This window comes from Atractosteus spatula, chromosome 4 (genome assembly GCF_055471065.1).
Source record: "Atractosteus spatula isolate fAtrSpa1 chromosome 4, fAtrSpa1.hap1, whole genome shotgun sequence".
NCBI lineage: Eukaryota > Metazoa > Chordata > Actinopteri > Semionotiformes > Lepisosteidae > Atractosteus > Atractosteus spatula.
Window position 1 is genome coordinate 52003454 of NC_142709.1, and position 17629 is coordinate 52021082.

Genomic DNA, 17629 nt, shown 5'->3' on the forward strand with positions numbered 1-17629 from the left:
GTTTCTTCAGATTAAAAAAAAATCATTTAAAATGTCATTTAAAATTATTTTTTTTCCTTCTAAAAGAACCTGCAGTGATTCATGCTAAATAAGAGGTAGAAACAAGACACAGTTATAATCACTCTTTTATGGCATTTTCTTTTTAAAATGTTTTTTTAATTCTTTTCTCCTGTCAATTACTGACAACCTTGAATTATTGTCAGTAGCAAGTACAGAAATAGGTAATTATACAACTAATATACACTTCTATATAAACTATGATTGTGCAAGTAAAACCTATTTTCTACCCTGCAGGATGTTGAAATTGGCCCTCAATGGTATTCCTGTATTATATATAAGACTTTATGACCTTTACCGTCTAGTAAGCTGCCTGGTAATGAGTAATTGTGCTTAAATAGTGAGTTAATCTAAAGAGACAAACCACAGTTTAGAAATACAATTGTGATTTCAGTGACTGTCAAGTGCAAATTGAACCTATGTGGAAAATCAAATATGTTGGACAGCTTGAATGAGCAGTAAACGACACCTCTGAAGCTATGCTTTTTATGAACGTTGTTTTGTTTCTGTTTTGGGTATTAGCTGAAGGATTTGGCGTACAAACACAGTACAGCTTTAATGTTTGTTAAGGGTGAATGAATCAAGTGGAGCTCTTAAAAAAACTACAGGAGGAGGACCCTATCCAATTCTTGCCAGCCCAAACCAGCTCTTAGGCCTTATGATTACTATTTCCTACAGTGCTTCAGTCTAACCCCCTTCTATCATCCCTCAACTCTACTGCCAACCCAACAGTTTTGCTTTATTGGAGGAGGGGGAAGGTAGGCAGATGTCCAACTTTCTCATCCATATGGGCAGGCAGTTGTCCCTCAGACAAAGCAGGTTAGATCCTGGTGACACAGGTTTCTTTGGTACCTTTGCATTAGAAATCATAAATAAAGAAGGCAGAAGTCAAAGGGAAAGCACACTGAATTCCAATCTATGAAAAAAGAACACTTTCAGCTGATTACTATGATGTTGTAAGGGTTTCCTACACAGAGATTGAAACATGAATCTTCAGGACTTTGGTATACATTACATGCTCCAATACTACACCTACACAGCTATCCCACTCTGTGGGGCTATAATTACATGCTTGGTGTCATATTCTCTACTTCCACTATTGTTAAGCTCATCCTTGAGCTGAACAACAGGCCTCTTCAGAACATCCTATATTTTCAGGGTTTGTTATACAGTACATGCTCTGAAACTAGTGTATGCCCTCACAGCTGTCCCACTCAGTGGAGCTGTAGTTACGTGCTTGGTGTGACATTCTCTACAGTCTCCTTCCACTCCTTCCAATCCTTGAGATGAGCAACAGGCCCCATCAGAACATCCTATATCTTGAGTTAGCTATGAGCCATTCAGCACTTGTTATATGGAGAACACCAGCTAACCCGAGGGAGAAGGGTTTGAACCATTTAGTTACCAGTATACAACATGCTATTATTCTGAGTTCTAAACACAGTATGAATCAAAAGTAGTATGATTGTCTCACTTCACAATCCATTTGGGACACTTGAGATAGAATAGGGTATCAGCTATTCCTTTAAATTGGAAGAAATTAACATGTAAATTATTGCACATTTGCCATGATGTCTAATAAAAGAGCATGTGGCAAATGTGGTATCTGATCAGCTGTTTAACTTTTCTTGTGATTTGCAAGAAAATGCAGATTAGAAAGCCTTTATTAACCACCACAGGATAAATGGCAAATTTGACACATTGGTGTCTTTGGTTAATATAGGATTTCTTTAGATATAGTAAGAATACGTGAAAGTCACTGTTTCCTTTTGTGAATTTAAAAATGAAATGTGCTTTTAATTTCTATTCATTAAGTCGAATCAGCTGCAGGAAATGTAAGACAGCTGTTTTTAAAAACAAAACATCGTCCTATCTCAAAGTGCCCCAGGAATTCTGGAATAATATGCTCCTTGTGGACTGCAGACTCATGCCTTGCAACACTGCCATACCTCTTTAGCCACATTAATTACACTAATTACAAAATAATGATGCCAAAGCATTTCTACTCTTGATTACTTTATGATTTTTACCAAATCAATGTCCTGGATATTCAGTCAAGAAAACACAAGATAAACATTGTTGTATTGTCACTACACAACAAAATGACTCTGTGAATTGTTTTTCTTTTAGGTTTCTATAAACTGGTCCTGAAAATTTTCAAATATACTGTGGGGAGAGTCAAGAAATCTGAACACAAGCAAATTAGATACTTAATAGGATATACTGCAATCTAAAAACCTGACAATGTGTTGCATAATTCATGACGATAAATCCAGACTTCTTAAAAACAATTTTTGTGCTCCAGTGGATAACTTAAGGTGACCAAACATAGTTTCTATTATTTTTTTAATTTTAAAACATCATATACTGCAATAGTGTATACAGTGGATATAAAAAGTCTAAACACCCTCATTGAAATTGCAGGTTTTTGTGAAATCAAGATAAATCATGTCAGACATTTCTCCATCTTTAATTTGATCTTGCAAGCAACAGAATTAAAGAGAAAAACAAATAGATAATTATTAGGAAAAATAATTGAAATGACAAAACCTACTGTACAACACCCTGGTTGCATAAGTGTGCACACCCTTTTATAATGGGGGCTGTAGCTGTGTTCAGAGTTAACCAATCACATTCAAAATCATGTCCAAAAGTAAGTAGCATATACCTGCCATCAATGAAAGTGATTCTGATTAACCCCAAATAAAAATCAGCTGTTCCTGTAGGATTTCCTTGAAACTTTCGTGGTTGCATCCTACTGGGATAGCCATGGTCCGCAAGGAGCTGACAAAACATCTACGGGATCTTACTGTTGAAAGGTACTGATCAGGAGAGGGGTATAAAAGAATATCAAAGGCATTGGATGTACTATGGAGCACCATGAAGACTATCATCAATAAGTGAAGAAAACGCCAAGATCAGGACGACCCTCCAAAGTTGATGACAGGACAAGGAGAAAACTTATCAGGGAGGCTACCAAGAGGCCTACAGCAACATTAAAGGAGCTGCAGGAATTTCTGACAAGTACTGGTCACTACTTGCACGTGACAACAATCTACTGTATTTTGCACGTCTGGGCTATGGGGTAAGGTGGCAAGACGGAAGCCATTTCTCAGAAAAAAGAACATCCAAGCCCCTCTTAATTTTGCAAAAAAATACATTCAATCACCCCAAACCATGTGGGAAAATGTCTTATGGTCTGATGAGACAAAGGTTGAACTTCTTGGCCTTAATTCTAAAAGATTTGTTTGGCGCAAAGACAACACAGCTCATAATCTAAAGAACACCATAACTCCTGTGAAGCATGGTGGTAGCAGCATCATGCTTTGGGGCTGCTTCTCTTCAGCTGGGACAAGGACTCTAGTAAAGATGGATGGGATAATGACTAGCTCCCAATATCAAGATATTGTGGCACAAAACCTGCTGGCCTCTGTCAGAAAGCTGAAGATGAAGAGGAATTTCACCTTCCAATATGATAACGACCCAAAGCACACATCCAAGTCAACCAAGGAATGGCTTCAGAAAAGGAAGATCAAAGTCTTGGAATGGCCCAGTCAGAGCCCAGACCTCAGTCCCATAGAAAACCTGTGGAACGACCTAAAGAGGGCTGTGCACAGGAGATCCCCTGGCAATATGAAGGAGATTAAACTTCTTTGCAAGGAAGAGTGGGATAAAATTGCAGTCCAGGTGTGCAAAGTTGATAGAGACTTATTCACAAAGACCTACTGCTGTAAACAATGCAAAGGTACTTCCACAAAGTATTAGTTTGGGGGGGGGGGGGGGGGTGGTTGCACATTTATGCAACCAGGATGTTGTAGGTTTTGTAATTTCAATTATTTTCCCTAATAATTATCTATTTGTTTTTCTCTTGCATTTTGTTGGTTGGAAGGTCACATTAAAGATGGAAAAATGTCTGACATGATCTATCTTCATTTCTGGCTTTACATCACAAAACCCTGCAATTTCAATAAGGGTGTGTAGACATTTTATATCCACTGTATATCAGAGAGAAATGATCCAATCCCTTAGAAATATTAGAAGTTCTGAAAAACTGAAATGTAATGGACTTATAAGGTTCTAATTTGATCACTACTCTTCACACAACTGTTACACAAAACCTACTCAGAGCTACTGCATACAGTAAATTCAAGACAATATTCTTTACCACGTTTTTCAAAATTACAAAAAGTACCTCTTCCAAACTAAGTTTCTTTTTATTTACATATTACAGATGCAATTGCTATGCAGTAATGCTGGGTACATATTACTGGCTTTCTGTGTTGCATTCACCAATACTGTTTTCATCAAAGAACCCAATCACTTGCCAAAGAGAATAGCACCAAATCAAGAAAAGGCTTTATATTGTCATTAATGAACAGGCATTGCTTCCTGTGATTATTTGACTCCAATCTAGTACGCCCTGTTTCAATGCATAATACCAAGTTTTAGTTGGTAAAATGTACCTCTGATTAATTCCTGCCATTGCAGGTAAATGCATTCTTTGAGTTTAACTGTCAGCCCTTTTCTTTTAGCATTGCAGCCCTACAGCTCTATTGAATACTGGCAAGAAGCCATCCCTTAAATTGACTCAAGCACTTTTCCCCCTTTGGATCATAATATGACAGAAGGATACAGGTGATTAAAGATGTTTGGCACAAGAGAAGTGGAAAAAAAATCAATGAATTTAAAGTCTTCCTCCATCTAAATTCTTTTTTTGTCTTTGTCTTTTTTTTTCTCCCCATCATCGTTTTTTTTTTTTAATCCTTTTTAGTTAGCATGTGAATCTGCACGTTGCCAACATTGTGTTGGCTAATTAAAGCTGAGCAGCCTAAGGAAGCAGTATATAATTTGCCATCTTAATCCTGATGCATGTTCCATCTAGAAGTGAAAAGGAACAATTAATCTTTCATGGCTGTGCGGGAGAGCACAATGTGTTTGATCAAACCCTCAAAGCAGCTCCAGAAGGCAGAGGAATTAAAATCAACATGGACAGCTCTACAGTGAAATTACCTATTCAGCCCCTGCACTCATGTTAAAAATGAAAATAAGAATAATCAATACTAAAAATCCTATTCTTGTATGCTCTTATTTTTTTTCCAAATGTGACATCCCAGTTGTGCTACAGCTTACAAAAACACATCATACCTGTTTATCTGATGCTGATACAGCGATAAACACATGTTAAGACAATATTATCCAGCATTATTCATCTACTGTATTCCAGAGCCTACATTTTGCAAAAACGGTATATTTGAGGATTTCTATGTATTATTACTTCACAGTAGCAAAAGTGCAGTTTATCATTTTGTGACAGGTACTTTTAAACCAACCCTAAATGCTGCACAGCAGCAACAAAGAATATGTTTTTATGCAACAGTGATATTCCTGAGTCATTCCTATAGCTGTTTTCAAATGTTTGACAATGATCTTTGAAAAAACAGTTTTGTTAATTAAACAATTGTACATTAGGTAAAAGATGACTACAGTATACTGTATGTGTAAAAACTAAAATTATAACAATACAGCCATAATGCATAAGGAAATTATTTTATTAGAAAAATTATGTAAATGTCTTCATTGAAAATGTTTATATTAATGCCTTTCAGCCTTCAAGTTCCAGATTGTATTATTATTAAGTATAATTGATGTTGCTTAGATTTTTATTTTCTTTAGTACCTATATTTTCTGCATTAGCAGTCAAAGGAAAGAGCTTCTGAATAGCAGCAATTTTTGATTGAGAAACCAGGATTCTGATACGGCTCTATCAGAGTGTTTTGTCATTTGCATGCACGGCACACTTAACGCAGCCAGCTTCATCCGTCTCTCTCCCTCCTGGAACTGGAAGCGGATTTGTTTTTTATCACTACTGCAGTTCTGCAATTAAGTCTCAACACATTCGAAACAGGATGATTCTCCCATGTGTCTGCAGTAGAAAGACATAGCTGAAATTCTAAAAGCAGAAAAACATTCCTATCTACTGTACATGCCGATAATCAGTTGTCTTAATTTTTTTTTCTTTGTTTGGTAGCCAGCTACTATTTGTATGGTGATTTTGTCAGAAGAAACAGGACGTCAGTATATTTAGGTCAGGTGGCATTTTACTTGAAATGGTTCAATTCATCAGTCAGAAAGCTACAGTAGCTCCTGTCTGCTCATAATAATTAGCACAATACAGGATGTGTATATAGTATATAAAACAGGAAATATAACGATGATAGTAGATATATATGAAATATATATTTATTATATATCTTTTGAATTCACTGTAAGCAAATTATTGTCTGGAGATTTCTACTGCATTCAGCTTCCCACTGTGATCTGTTGCAGTGCCACAGATTTTGTCTAGTAACAAACATATGGTCCAATGAAGAAAGGAAGTGATGTGTTTACTTTACAGTCTTGGCCACCTGCTATAAATGGCTACCCTCCTTATGTGGTGATGACTCCTTCTGAGTTCATCCCTAATCACTACCATTATTTGGTAATGGGTCCCGGTTCTTCATAATTCTGCTCTTTCTGGCAGCTGGGCCCAGGTTCTACCAATCTAAAAACAAATGCATTCAAACTGACTGTGATCAAACCTCTCAGGCCCTTTCCCATGAAAGGGGAATCCACAATGTTCTTGGCAAGATGTCAGTCATAGTGAATATTTCCAAGACATTCAGTATTATCAACATACTGTGAACTGCCTAAACCTCACCACCTTCAAAGCCATAGCTGCATGTTTGTTAACATTCTTCTGTTTTTAAAATTTAGTTTCCAGTTCACCAGATACATAGTGTTATGATCTGGCATCAATATAAACACTACATATGGTAAATATGGTAAAAAAAGAATAACATCAGGATAATTGTTTTGCTTGTTTCAAGCAAAATCAAGAGATTTCATTGCCCAGACTACTGTTTATGACTTCTGTATCTAAAATGTAATTTTTATTCTACTTTTTTTAGAGAGAAACATAGAGGCTTTAGTGTGTATATGAACTGCTCACACTGAAGAACCTGGTCTCATACACACATTATATACATACATGAACACCTAATTGCCTATATGCTCCATGGACTAACCTGCTGTATAGTTTATTATGTTTCTTGTTATCTATGAAAACTATCATTCCCTCTCCGATGTCAATCCTGTCTAACCTTCATCTCTTGTCAGGAAGTCACTCATCCCTGCCAAATGTTATGGCAACCAGGGCACACACAGATAAGAACAAAATTAATGTGAAAAGCATTAAACTGCACACAGAACTGCACTAGTCCGGAATTGAACCCAGCACCCAAAAGTTGTGAGACAGCACCACTCGATTGCTTGTGATTTCTGATGCTCTGTTAGATCCAGTTCCAAAAGGATTTCATTCCTCCAATATTGAAATAAAATTATGATCAACCTCCAACAAAAAGCTATTGCAAACTATTTTCCTTTCTCCCATTATTTGTTTCATTTTGTCCAATAATTTACATAATACTCAAATCTATGTTCTATTATTATCTTTAAATTTTAAGACAATGTTAAGGTTTTAAAATTAAATATATATAGTATTTACATTTATACAAATATATGCAGAATGATGTTATTAACCTCAAAAAATAAAATCTATTTTTATACACATCAATACATTGCAATCTGAGCCACAAGAATTAACAAGGGTTTTCAATAAAATATTCAAATGAATATATTGCCAGTCTATGGCACTTATACTGTATAAGACTGTCAATAAAAATTCTTCTTACTTACAGTAGTGGCTATGTTACTGGCTTTGATTGACAAATCAAATCTTGGCATATTAATTTTTATTAATGCATATTTATAAAATACATATATTGTTTGGTAAAAAAATAACATCTGCTGTGTAAACCCATTACCTTATTGTACTAATTCTTTGAAGACAAAGCCAGAGTTTCAGTACAAGAGAGGAAACTGTGTACTGAGGCCTATTTGGTAACTGTGCTGACTCTGCCTTTTTAACATGGCTGTAGCGGCAATGCTTGTTAATAAGACAGAATTAAGCGTTGGTATGCTGTCCTAAAGGAGGCCCCATCTCATCCTCCATCTCTGTGGTGCAGCCACAGAGAAAGTATTCATGCAGGCTGATTTAGGATGTTTTCTTTTGATAAGGAACAAGCTCCCAGACGGGGATGCACTTAGCTAAGTCTGGCTATCATGATCAATGGTCATCCATTGGCGCCTATCTGTCTAGGGAGTGCCAGATGGACATCTGGACTGCATTCCTAGGTGTCAGGAGTAAGTGACTCATATCTCACCTTGATCAACCAATCAGGGACTGGTAGGGCCGAGTAACCCACGTGGGACTCTGATGCCCATGGAACTTTCAGCCAATCGACGAGCTGAAGTTCCTCCAGGTAAAAACAGACAACACAGAGAGCCTGAGAGATTCAAAAGATTCAGAGAGATTCAGGGATTCAGTGGAGACTTCTTTGGACTTTTCTAAAGGGAATTCAAAGGAGAATTCCAGGGCAGGACAGCCCAGGAGCAGAAGGCTCCCAAGGGCAGGACATTCTCGCAGCACGCCTCCTGACCATCCTGAGACTCAGCCTGGACAACCACGGAACGGCCAGTGTGTCCGAGTGCCAGAACTTTCCTTTGTTCTAAGAGTCTAGAGCGGAGGTTGCCAGAGACTAACCAGAGGATCCACCCGAGGTTAGTAACAGCAGCAGGCCTCGTGAACAGGTCGGAACTGTGGACAGCTGAATCACTATTCAGAACTAGCGCTTCATCAGGAACGAACCGGTCCTCTTCCTGACCTGCTGGGACCCACAGCATCTTTTCTCCTGTACACAAACTTTGCTAGTTAAAGCCAACACTAACTAGCCGGTCAGTGAGCATCAGCAGCGCACCGTCGCAAGCCGCACAGCACAGCCTGGCACGGAGCCAGAGAGCGCGGATTGGACAGCAACAAGCCTGCAGCTGATTGTTTGTGCCTGCAGGAGATATGAATACCCAGAGATTGGATGAGTATTCAACTTCAATGCATTACAGCTCGAGAATTCAATTGTTATCCCAACCAGTTGATATCAATTTAATTCCTAAGAGTTATGTACTTGTTTCAAGTATCTAATGTAGAAGTTATAACCAAGTTCATTTATGAAACGGTCTAAATGAATGATATACTGAACGTATGTCCTCTTGATATATGTAACTCTTTGTAACTGAATGAATATATATCTTTTGTATTCTGATAACCCTCTCGATAAGATCTGTTAAGTTTATATGCATATTCTATGTATTAATAAATGTATCCTCGTGTATTAGTACCTGTGTGTGTGCGTTGTTTGAGTTATGTCGCGTGGTTGGATTCTAAAGCCATCAAAAGAATTAACTTTGTGATTTACTGCTACAATTAATAATTGTCACAGTAAATGCCCAAACCCTACAGAACTGGTGCCTTCAGAGAGCCACTACATTTACATTTTGGCTATGGCAACGTTACATGGCCAAGAACTAAAAGAGGGTATTCTTTTTGCTTTGTGTAAAGATTGTATATATTGCTCAGTTTTTTAATGAGAATTAGCCTTTACATTTTTAAAAAACATTTTTGTGATATTTTTCATGCTTTCAGAAAACATGTTAAATCACCCTCAGATAAAAAGGTGGACTTTTTCAGTTCAGTCTCCAGACTGTACCAGTCATTGACATTGGCAAATTGACTTGCACCCAGATAAGGTACTGTAGATGCTCTTGGGAAATGTACTATGTTTTCAACTGTAATTTGAGAAACTTACAGCAAATACATTATTGAAGAAGGAAGGTGTTTTCCCACTTAAAGAATTGGAAATTAACCTGAATCAGAAGCTCCCAGTATGCAGAGACAGCTTTGCATATGAACAATGTGTGCATCATGCTGATTTTTGCCATGGTTTTGGTTCTTGTCATCTAGAATGTAAGAACTGATCTAAAAACAATGAGGCCATTTGTCTGGGTTGTTTAATCAAATGGAAGTACATTTTTGAGCATCATTCAATTTTTTCTTCAAAATTCTACCTGTATTGTGATCTGTTATGTTTCTCCATAAACCCAGCAAACATTACAAAATTAGGCCTTCTTTTTTCCGCTGATGTCTTTCTACATTTTTCTACATATTCATGCTTTGCATGCCCTTTTAATTCCTCTGCCTGCTGTGACTGACTAATCACTGGAAATTGCTTTGATGGTACCTTTCAATATTCTGTAGACTTTGATCAAATTTCTGAGAAGACTTCTGGGTGAAATGGTCTCTGATGTCTCCTCTGTAGACACTATGTTATAATGTCCTGTATGGAGACGTACTCTAAACAGAGACCCTTCTGTCATTAAAATCATTAAAATCAAACAGGTTTGATTTTCTCATAGCGAGTCGCAAAACGTGGGGGGGGGGGGCACTTGTCTCTGCTCAGTCAACAGCCAATGAGCGCTCAACCGGAAGTATAATGTATACAATGCGGCTGCAAGGAAGGAAGGAAAGCAAGTGTTTTAAAAAATAAATGATGACATCTCTTCGATGTTTCGTGTTTGTCATTTCGTGTTTGTTGTTTGTTTACTTTTGTATGGTGCTCCTCCTCTTATTCCGGTGTGCTCCACATTGATTGGCTGCCAAAATGGGATGACCTCGCGATACTTTTGAGTCGCGATACGAGATTTGGAACAGTCATGAGGGAATCGTGTGATAAGTCACCCCCTTCGATTCCTAGTCCTATAATTTGACGCCCTCTAGGACAGAAAAGGCAGTGAGATTCAGCAACTGCAGTCGTTAAATTTGACATGCTCTCTGACTAGAAGTCGTGTCGAATCCTGTAGAGTGACAAAGGTTTTAGTGGTGTTTGGGTTTTAGAAAGTACACTATTCTGGGGAGACTTCTAGGTTTTAGTAGTAACAGAGAAAGAGTTGTCTCTTTGTAATTTTTTTTTCATATAAGACCGGCATAAACTCTGTAGTGTCTCCTGAACTGTGCAGTGTTTTTCTTTAGGGTTTTTATATGCTCAGATCTACAGTATGTAGCTGCCTTAGGTAAGAGAGCATTCCCTTGTATTGTATCTCTTGTATATGGTCTCAAAGATTTTCTAGAATAATAATATTCTTGAAAAAAAACAGAACTGTGAATAAGTTAAGACACTATAACATTTAAGTTTAACTCTGTATGACAAATAAAATGCAATTTTGAGTTGACAGTTAATGGCAAGATTTCTGCTTGACCTCACATTTTTGTCCAACACATTAAAGAAATCAAAATCCTGTTCTGCACTAACTCTTCAATTTGGAGCTGTTAGTCTGCCGCATGTAAAATAACAAATGGACCTGCCAGTGAACATGCATCCAGTCTGCAGTGTCTCCCATTTGGCATTTGCTGGTATTTGGAATTGGCTGAGTACAAACTATTGATTGAATATATATAGAAACTATTGAGATTCAGTTTTTCAAAAACATGAGATGAAGCCGTTCGGCTCATCTAGCAACAGACAATAATGTGTGCATCATTCCTTCAATATCAGTCTGTAGCATGATTTTCTAGGATACAAATCCATCCCCTCTTAATCTTTTCCTTTAGGGGTGATGAGTTTACGTTTGTCAATATGGAAGAGAAGAATGGAGGGTTATTTACTCAGACATTCAAATAACACTAATTTATTTCACCTTATGTAGCATACTGCAGCACACAGTACAGTATGTGTGAGTGAAATAAATGCCACGGGCACTGTTTAGCTTAGTGTGACTCTTTTTGAGGTGTAAAAATAATGTAAGAAATTCAAATATAAATTACAAGAACTGTGTTATCTAACATAAATAATGTGCAGTTACGTTAGGTACTCTTCAGTGTTTATATAACCAGCTGAGAAATGCAGCTCTTCTCCCTCAAAGGGTCTAGGTGCCCAAAGCACCACTGCTCAGACAGCAAGGATTTCTGCTCTTCAAAGGGAAGTCCTGCTGTAAGGATTTCACCCCTTTATGTTCCAATGGGATGACGTCACCTTATGGAATAGGCTCTGGGCTCAGCAGCAGGGTTACACATACCTAAGCACACGTTTTCTTTCAATGAAAACTGGTTTTCGTATTCATGCCACAGATTGTAGGAGGAAACTGACTGAGATATGAAAAACCTGTACTGCTCTGACTGGAGCAGAACCCCACTGTGCCAGAACCCACCTGGAGACAAGTATTGCCCACTATGTGCACAGAATGTTTATTTTTGGAAAACGGACTATACTGTATAAAAAGACTATTCTACAGTATGTTGAAGAGAACCAACGCAACCTTCAAAAAACTGCCACTAGTACCCGAACCATACATAATACCTTGACAGAATAGCTGCTGTGAACTTTTTAAAGCCCAGTCAATGGTGAGATATTATTATTCTTACTGGCTGCAAAATGCCCATTTTTGCCTGTTTCCTGTAATAAAGTAAACCCACCTTATTAGATTCTCTGTCAAAATCTGCAGCAGGAATTGTCTGTAATCAGCAATATGTAATTGAATTCACAGGATCATCTTTAAACTTTACATATTCCCAGAGCAAGATCTTTATAACACCACACATTGACATGCCTATGATGTACAGTACTGTATATCGGAATAATTGATTTGATTTAATTGAAAGCCATCACTTAAGTTATGAATAGCCAGCATGTTTTTATTGGACATTGGATGCTACAGTATACCTGTGTAAAAACAAATTAGCAACATATCATATGCAAAGTTCAGAATAAAAAAAGAATTAAGCAAACCTTCAAGACAAAGAAACAATAAAACATCTGTGATAATGAGCTCATTGTTTCAAAAACCATACGATATTTTATATTACTATAATCCAAATATCCAATCAAGATGTTCCCAAATCCAAATTTTCCATAGAGACTTTGCCAAAACAGGAGTTGTTCACTGGATGGACAACTTTCCATGATTTAAAGTGTATGGCTTTTAGTGATAGAAAACCAAGAAAATTATTATCCATAAATTTAGGAAATATTAAAATAAAAAAAGATTGAATGAAAATACAGTGAAAGTGTATTCAAAATATCTGATATTGTTGATGAGAAATAATTACCTTTTTATGGACTGCAACAGTTTTAGAAAAATACATAGTTACTACAGAATAAGGAGATACTAGCAACATACAGTACATGAATGGAAAAGGCAGATATACTGTAAGTCCCATCTGTTTAACATTGTATGATTTTCACAGGGCATTATGGTTGAAGTTCAAATCTGACAATACTGTTTATGAATAAATATTACAAAAAAAATGAGACACATTAAACACAACAAAGTGCCATAAATTATTTACCTGCAATTTTCTGAGAAATCCCAAATTTCTTAATTGTAGCCTCTGCTGGCATTGGCTACAATCAGACCATCTCCAGGTTTAGTTTTATTTCAGATTCTAATCAGATCAAGGCAGCCATGCCCTGCTGATTTGAACATAGTTGCTGTATTCCGTTCCTATGCCTTTGCGCTCTAGAAATTACCTGCAATGTTAACACTGATGCAATTCTTTGAAAACATGTTTTTTTTTCTCTCTTTTGCTTTTCCTTCCTCGCCAGCCAAAGCAAGCCATCAGTATGCTATATACACAGCAGGAGACTCACAAGTGGTAGGCAGTGACGTGTGAGGAATAATTACATGCTGCAGAAGCTTCTAAACATCTGGGTTCTCTGTATCTTTGCCACTTACTTGATGTAACAGTCTCTGCCTTCTCTATTTGTCGCCATCTCCCATCCATAGGGGGGTCCTTGCGAGGAGCTCCAGGTCCCTGAAGGTGGGGGCCAGCCAGAAGATTTTGTCCTGTGGCTGCGAGGTGAAAGGAGAAATGTCAGCTTAAAAGAATGGTCAAAGTTAAGACAATTGAAAAAGGGTTTCCCAAACATAGGCTCTCCTGCAGCCTTAAATTATTCTTCCAAACAGTTCTGGAAACGGAAAACTGCTCTGGCAAAAAGGACAAACCCCATACGTTGTCCAAAATCCAATAATCTCTTCTGAGTTCCTCTTAGAACTCTTACTGTTTTCAAGACATTAAACTGACACCCAGCAGACATTTCAAAGTTAGACGAGGACGTGACAAAAGAAAGGGACTATCAGTAAACAAAGTGGAGTGATCTGAAAAAATTAATTAACTGGATTTGGACAATAAAACATAGATCAGGTGCTTATGTGATTTAAAATACTTTTAAAATGCTCAGGTTACATACGTTGCTCAAATAATTTTTTTTCTTCTTTTTAAATGAATAATATACATATATATTACAAGTCAATGAAGCCTAAACACTGACATTTACTGTAACAAGGGCAGGCAACATAATTGTACAGGTATAGGAAATTCGGAATGGAAAAATATAGTACACCACAATCCTACACATGACTTAAAAATCAAGTGCTAAAAAAGTAGCACAGTACCTCTTGGCAGGAAGTAAAGATTTATTTTTTTAACAAAATGTGATAAATCTAACATTAAACACAACTAAGGATTCTCATTTTTGCTTCCATTGAAATATGTCATGTAAAGAAAGGCTCCATTATACAGTATGTATTATTTAGACCTTTGCTTCACAAAATATCAGTCTGATCTACTTTAACATAACTTCTTTTTCCACTATTGGCATGAACTAGCAACAGCTTGAGGGCTTCCAAAGTGATTTTGTATCGGGAATAGGTGTGAATTCTGTTCTGTACGGATTTCATAGGTAAGCATCAACTGGGGAAAGAGAAAAAAATTGCTATATAAACCTAATGGCTCTTTAATGGGTTTCCAGGGAGTACAAAAAAGAATTTAGCCTTTACATGCACAATATGTCAAAAGCAATGTTTTTCAAATATCAAGGGTGAAGTGTAGTCTATGTAGACTGGGTGAATGAAATTGCAGTATGGGAAAGCATATTATGGGCTGAACTAAGAAAATAGATCTGTAAAAGGAATTTATAAACTATAAACTGCTAACTGAGCATTTTTAAAGGTTACATGAAAAATATCAGATGTAATAATATATATACAGTATATAAAGTTACCACAGGACCACTACTAAGTATGAGAATATTAAGACCCAAATGTCACAGTTTTCTTCATATGATGGCATTAAAACCATGCTAATAAATGCCTTATGAAATCTTTCACAGACTCAAAACAGATCAATGAAGCTTATGTCTGAATCACCCGCTAAATGTTCATGTACTTGAAATAAACACATCTCAATGAGACTATAAAATGTTTGTACAGCTTCTAATTTGGAAAAATGGGCTGCAAGATTTACTAGCAGCAAATGCTGAAAAGCCAATAGAATAAACGAAGATGTTTACACATACAGTAACCAATAAACCGCAGATCAAATCAAAACTTTGTTCCACGTGCCAGCCATGTGTGAAGTAAAAATCCACCACTTGATGGCAGATTTCCTTTGGGCAGGAGGAAGAGGTGTCAAACAAATCGTGCCGTGAATTTCGGATTTAAAAATAATGTTTAGAGTTGAGGCCTAATTTTTTATTTGGTCTAAGCCTAAATCCAAACAAGACAGCATTCTACAAAGACTTTGCATTACTGTTTACAGTTTGTCAAGAACATCAGTGATATTTCTTGTTACTGCTGTTAACATCAAGCATGGTTGTGTGAGACTCATGATCTTATTAATTAAGACTGAGTTTATTGTATTATAAGACTGCGACAGTATTCAGTGAAACTGGTAACCAGACTTTAATGACCTTTGCATTATTTTTCTTCGCATCAACACATTTTTGTAAAATCTGTTTGTTATCGTCATTGTGAAATGTAACAAAACGTAATGCCAGGACATAAATCTATTCTGTCCAGTATTTAAATAGGATTTTAATAAAAGATTACTTTTGACTCAATGTAGAATGCAATGCAATGCTATTTTGTTTGCTTACTATTTACAGTATGAATATATTGCACAACATCATACTGTATCTTTCACTTGTCAATAACAATGTGATATTTTTCTTGTTACAGGGTATAAACTATAAAGGCCTAACTCCGCATTTTAAAGGTTATTTAAACTTTACAATAATTGCTAACGTACAGTACATATAAACACAAAAATGGTAATTATTACATAAAACAATGATAAAAATCTTTTTAATTTCGGTGCTTTTCTCTATCTGCAGACTTCCTTATCACAATACTGTATTTCCATTTGTCTGAAAGCTGGATGTGCTCAAGACAAACCATCTCAGTTGTTTAGCTGTTCCGTTTTCTATTTCAGTCCTAATCACTTTCCACAGCACATGTGTGTAATCCACATTCACATCTACTCTTTTTTAGCACAGCCAAAACAGCTTCAAATTACTATGACTGTGTTTGCAGAAGTCACCACAGATTACTGACAATCACCCTCCTTTTTCTTTTCATCCTATGCTGAGATAGTTCAAACATACTGTACAATACCAAAATCTTCTGCACTGCACATTTGATTATTTTTAATTTTAAATGTATATTTAGTGTTTTTTCACAATTGTTTTAAATGGTGGAGTGTCCCACTTTTTTTAATCTTCTGTTAAAACATCTCAGACCTCAGAACTGAATATGTCAGTAAAAGGAATAGTTTTTCAAAGAAGCCACTATTTACCTCTTTCAGAGGTTCATATTTTGTACCTTAATGTGCATACATAGTCATTATATACCTTTCCATGGAATCTCTGTAAATCACTTATTGTATACATGTGCTCTACCCTTTTTCAGGCTTTATAATATTAATGTTCCAATAATTTTGACCAAAAACATTAACAATTCTATACGAACAGATATGTAAATATATGCAGATTTAATTAGACAGAATGCTGTTGGCGATTTATGTCCTTTATTTCAAATTAAAACAACAATACAAAATTACATGTCGAAATACATTGTTAGTTATCCATTTAACCATTTATTTTTTCCATTTAATTCCAATTAATCCATTTAAGTTTTCTTAAATGCATTTTTCATATATCTGTAACTTTTACTTTCTACTAAGGTGATTATTGAGGGACTGCCATGTCTGTTGGTTTTTGTTCCAACTGGGCCTTTAATCACCAGTGCTAATTGATGCATGTAATTGATCTTCTGTCTCATTTAGAGTTTTTTTCTGCTCTCAGTCCTTGGTTTCAAAATACCCTTGTTAAAGTATATTACTTCCATCAACATCAGCCTACAAAACTCCAGTCTCTCTTCAATACAGTAATTAAGATTTAGATCCCTTATATCTTTCTAAACGGGTCTTAATAGGTGGGACTTCACAGGTGGGAGTGACAATGTATCAGACACTCCCTCAGTGAGTATTCATTTCTTTAGCTTCTGCTTACTGTAAGTCAAATTAATTATATTTCAGCTGACACACCTGAATGAGGGGAGTTCAGAAACTCAGAAAGTAGCACTGTTCTGACATGGCGGTTAGATGGAAAGAGCCGCGACTGCTGGACAGGCTGACGAATCCAAGTGCTTGAGCCCAGCAAAGGCACGAGGAGTTACAAGAGCTGGCAGAGATAGCTGATTGGGATAGGCGATATTGGCCTGATTCAAAACTGAAGGCGAGTGCAGCTAACAGAGCAGAGTAGGGCAGAGCAGGGCAGGTTGGCTGTGCCAGCAAGCAAGGGTGGTA

The 17629-nt window shown here is 36.7% G+C and overlaps 1 protein-coding gene across 1 annotated transcript in view; it reads right to left on the bottom strand.

The window, feature by feature from the left end:
- frmpd4 (FERM and PDZ domain containing 4) overlaps positions 1-17629 on the bottom strand; it is a 90264-nt gene that overhangs the window by 29147 nt on the left and 43488 nt on the right. Inside the window, exon 2 of the mRNA XM_088913347.1 lies at positions 13720-13836. Within this exon, the coding sequence (XP_088769473.1) occupies positions 13720-13836 (117 nt within the window). The remainder of the gene's footprint in view (positions 1-13719; positions 13837-17629) is intronic.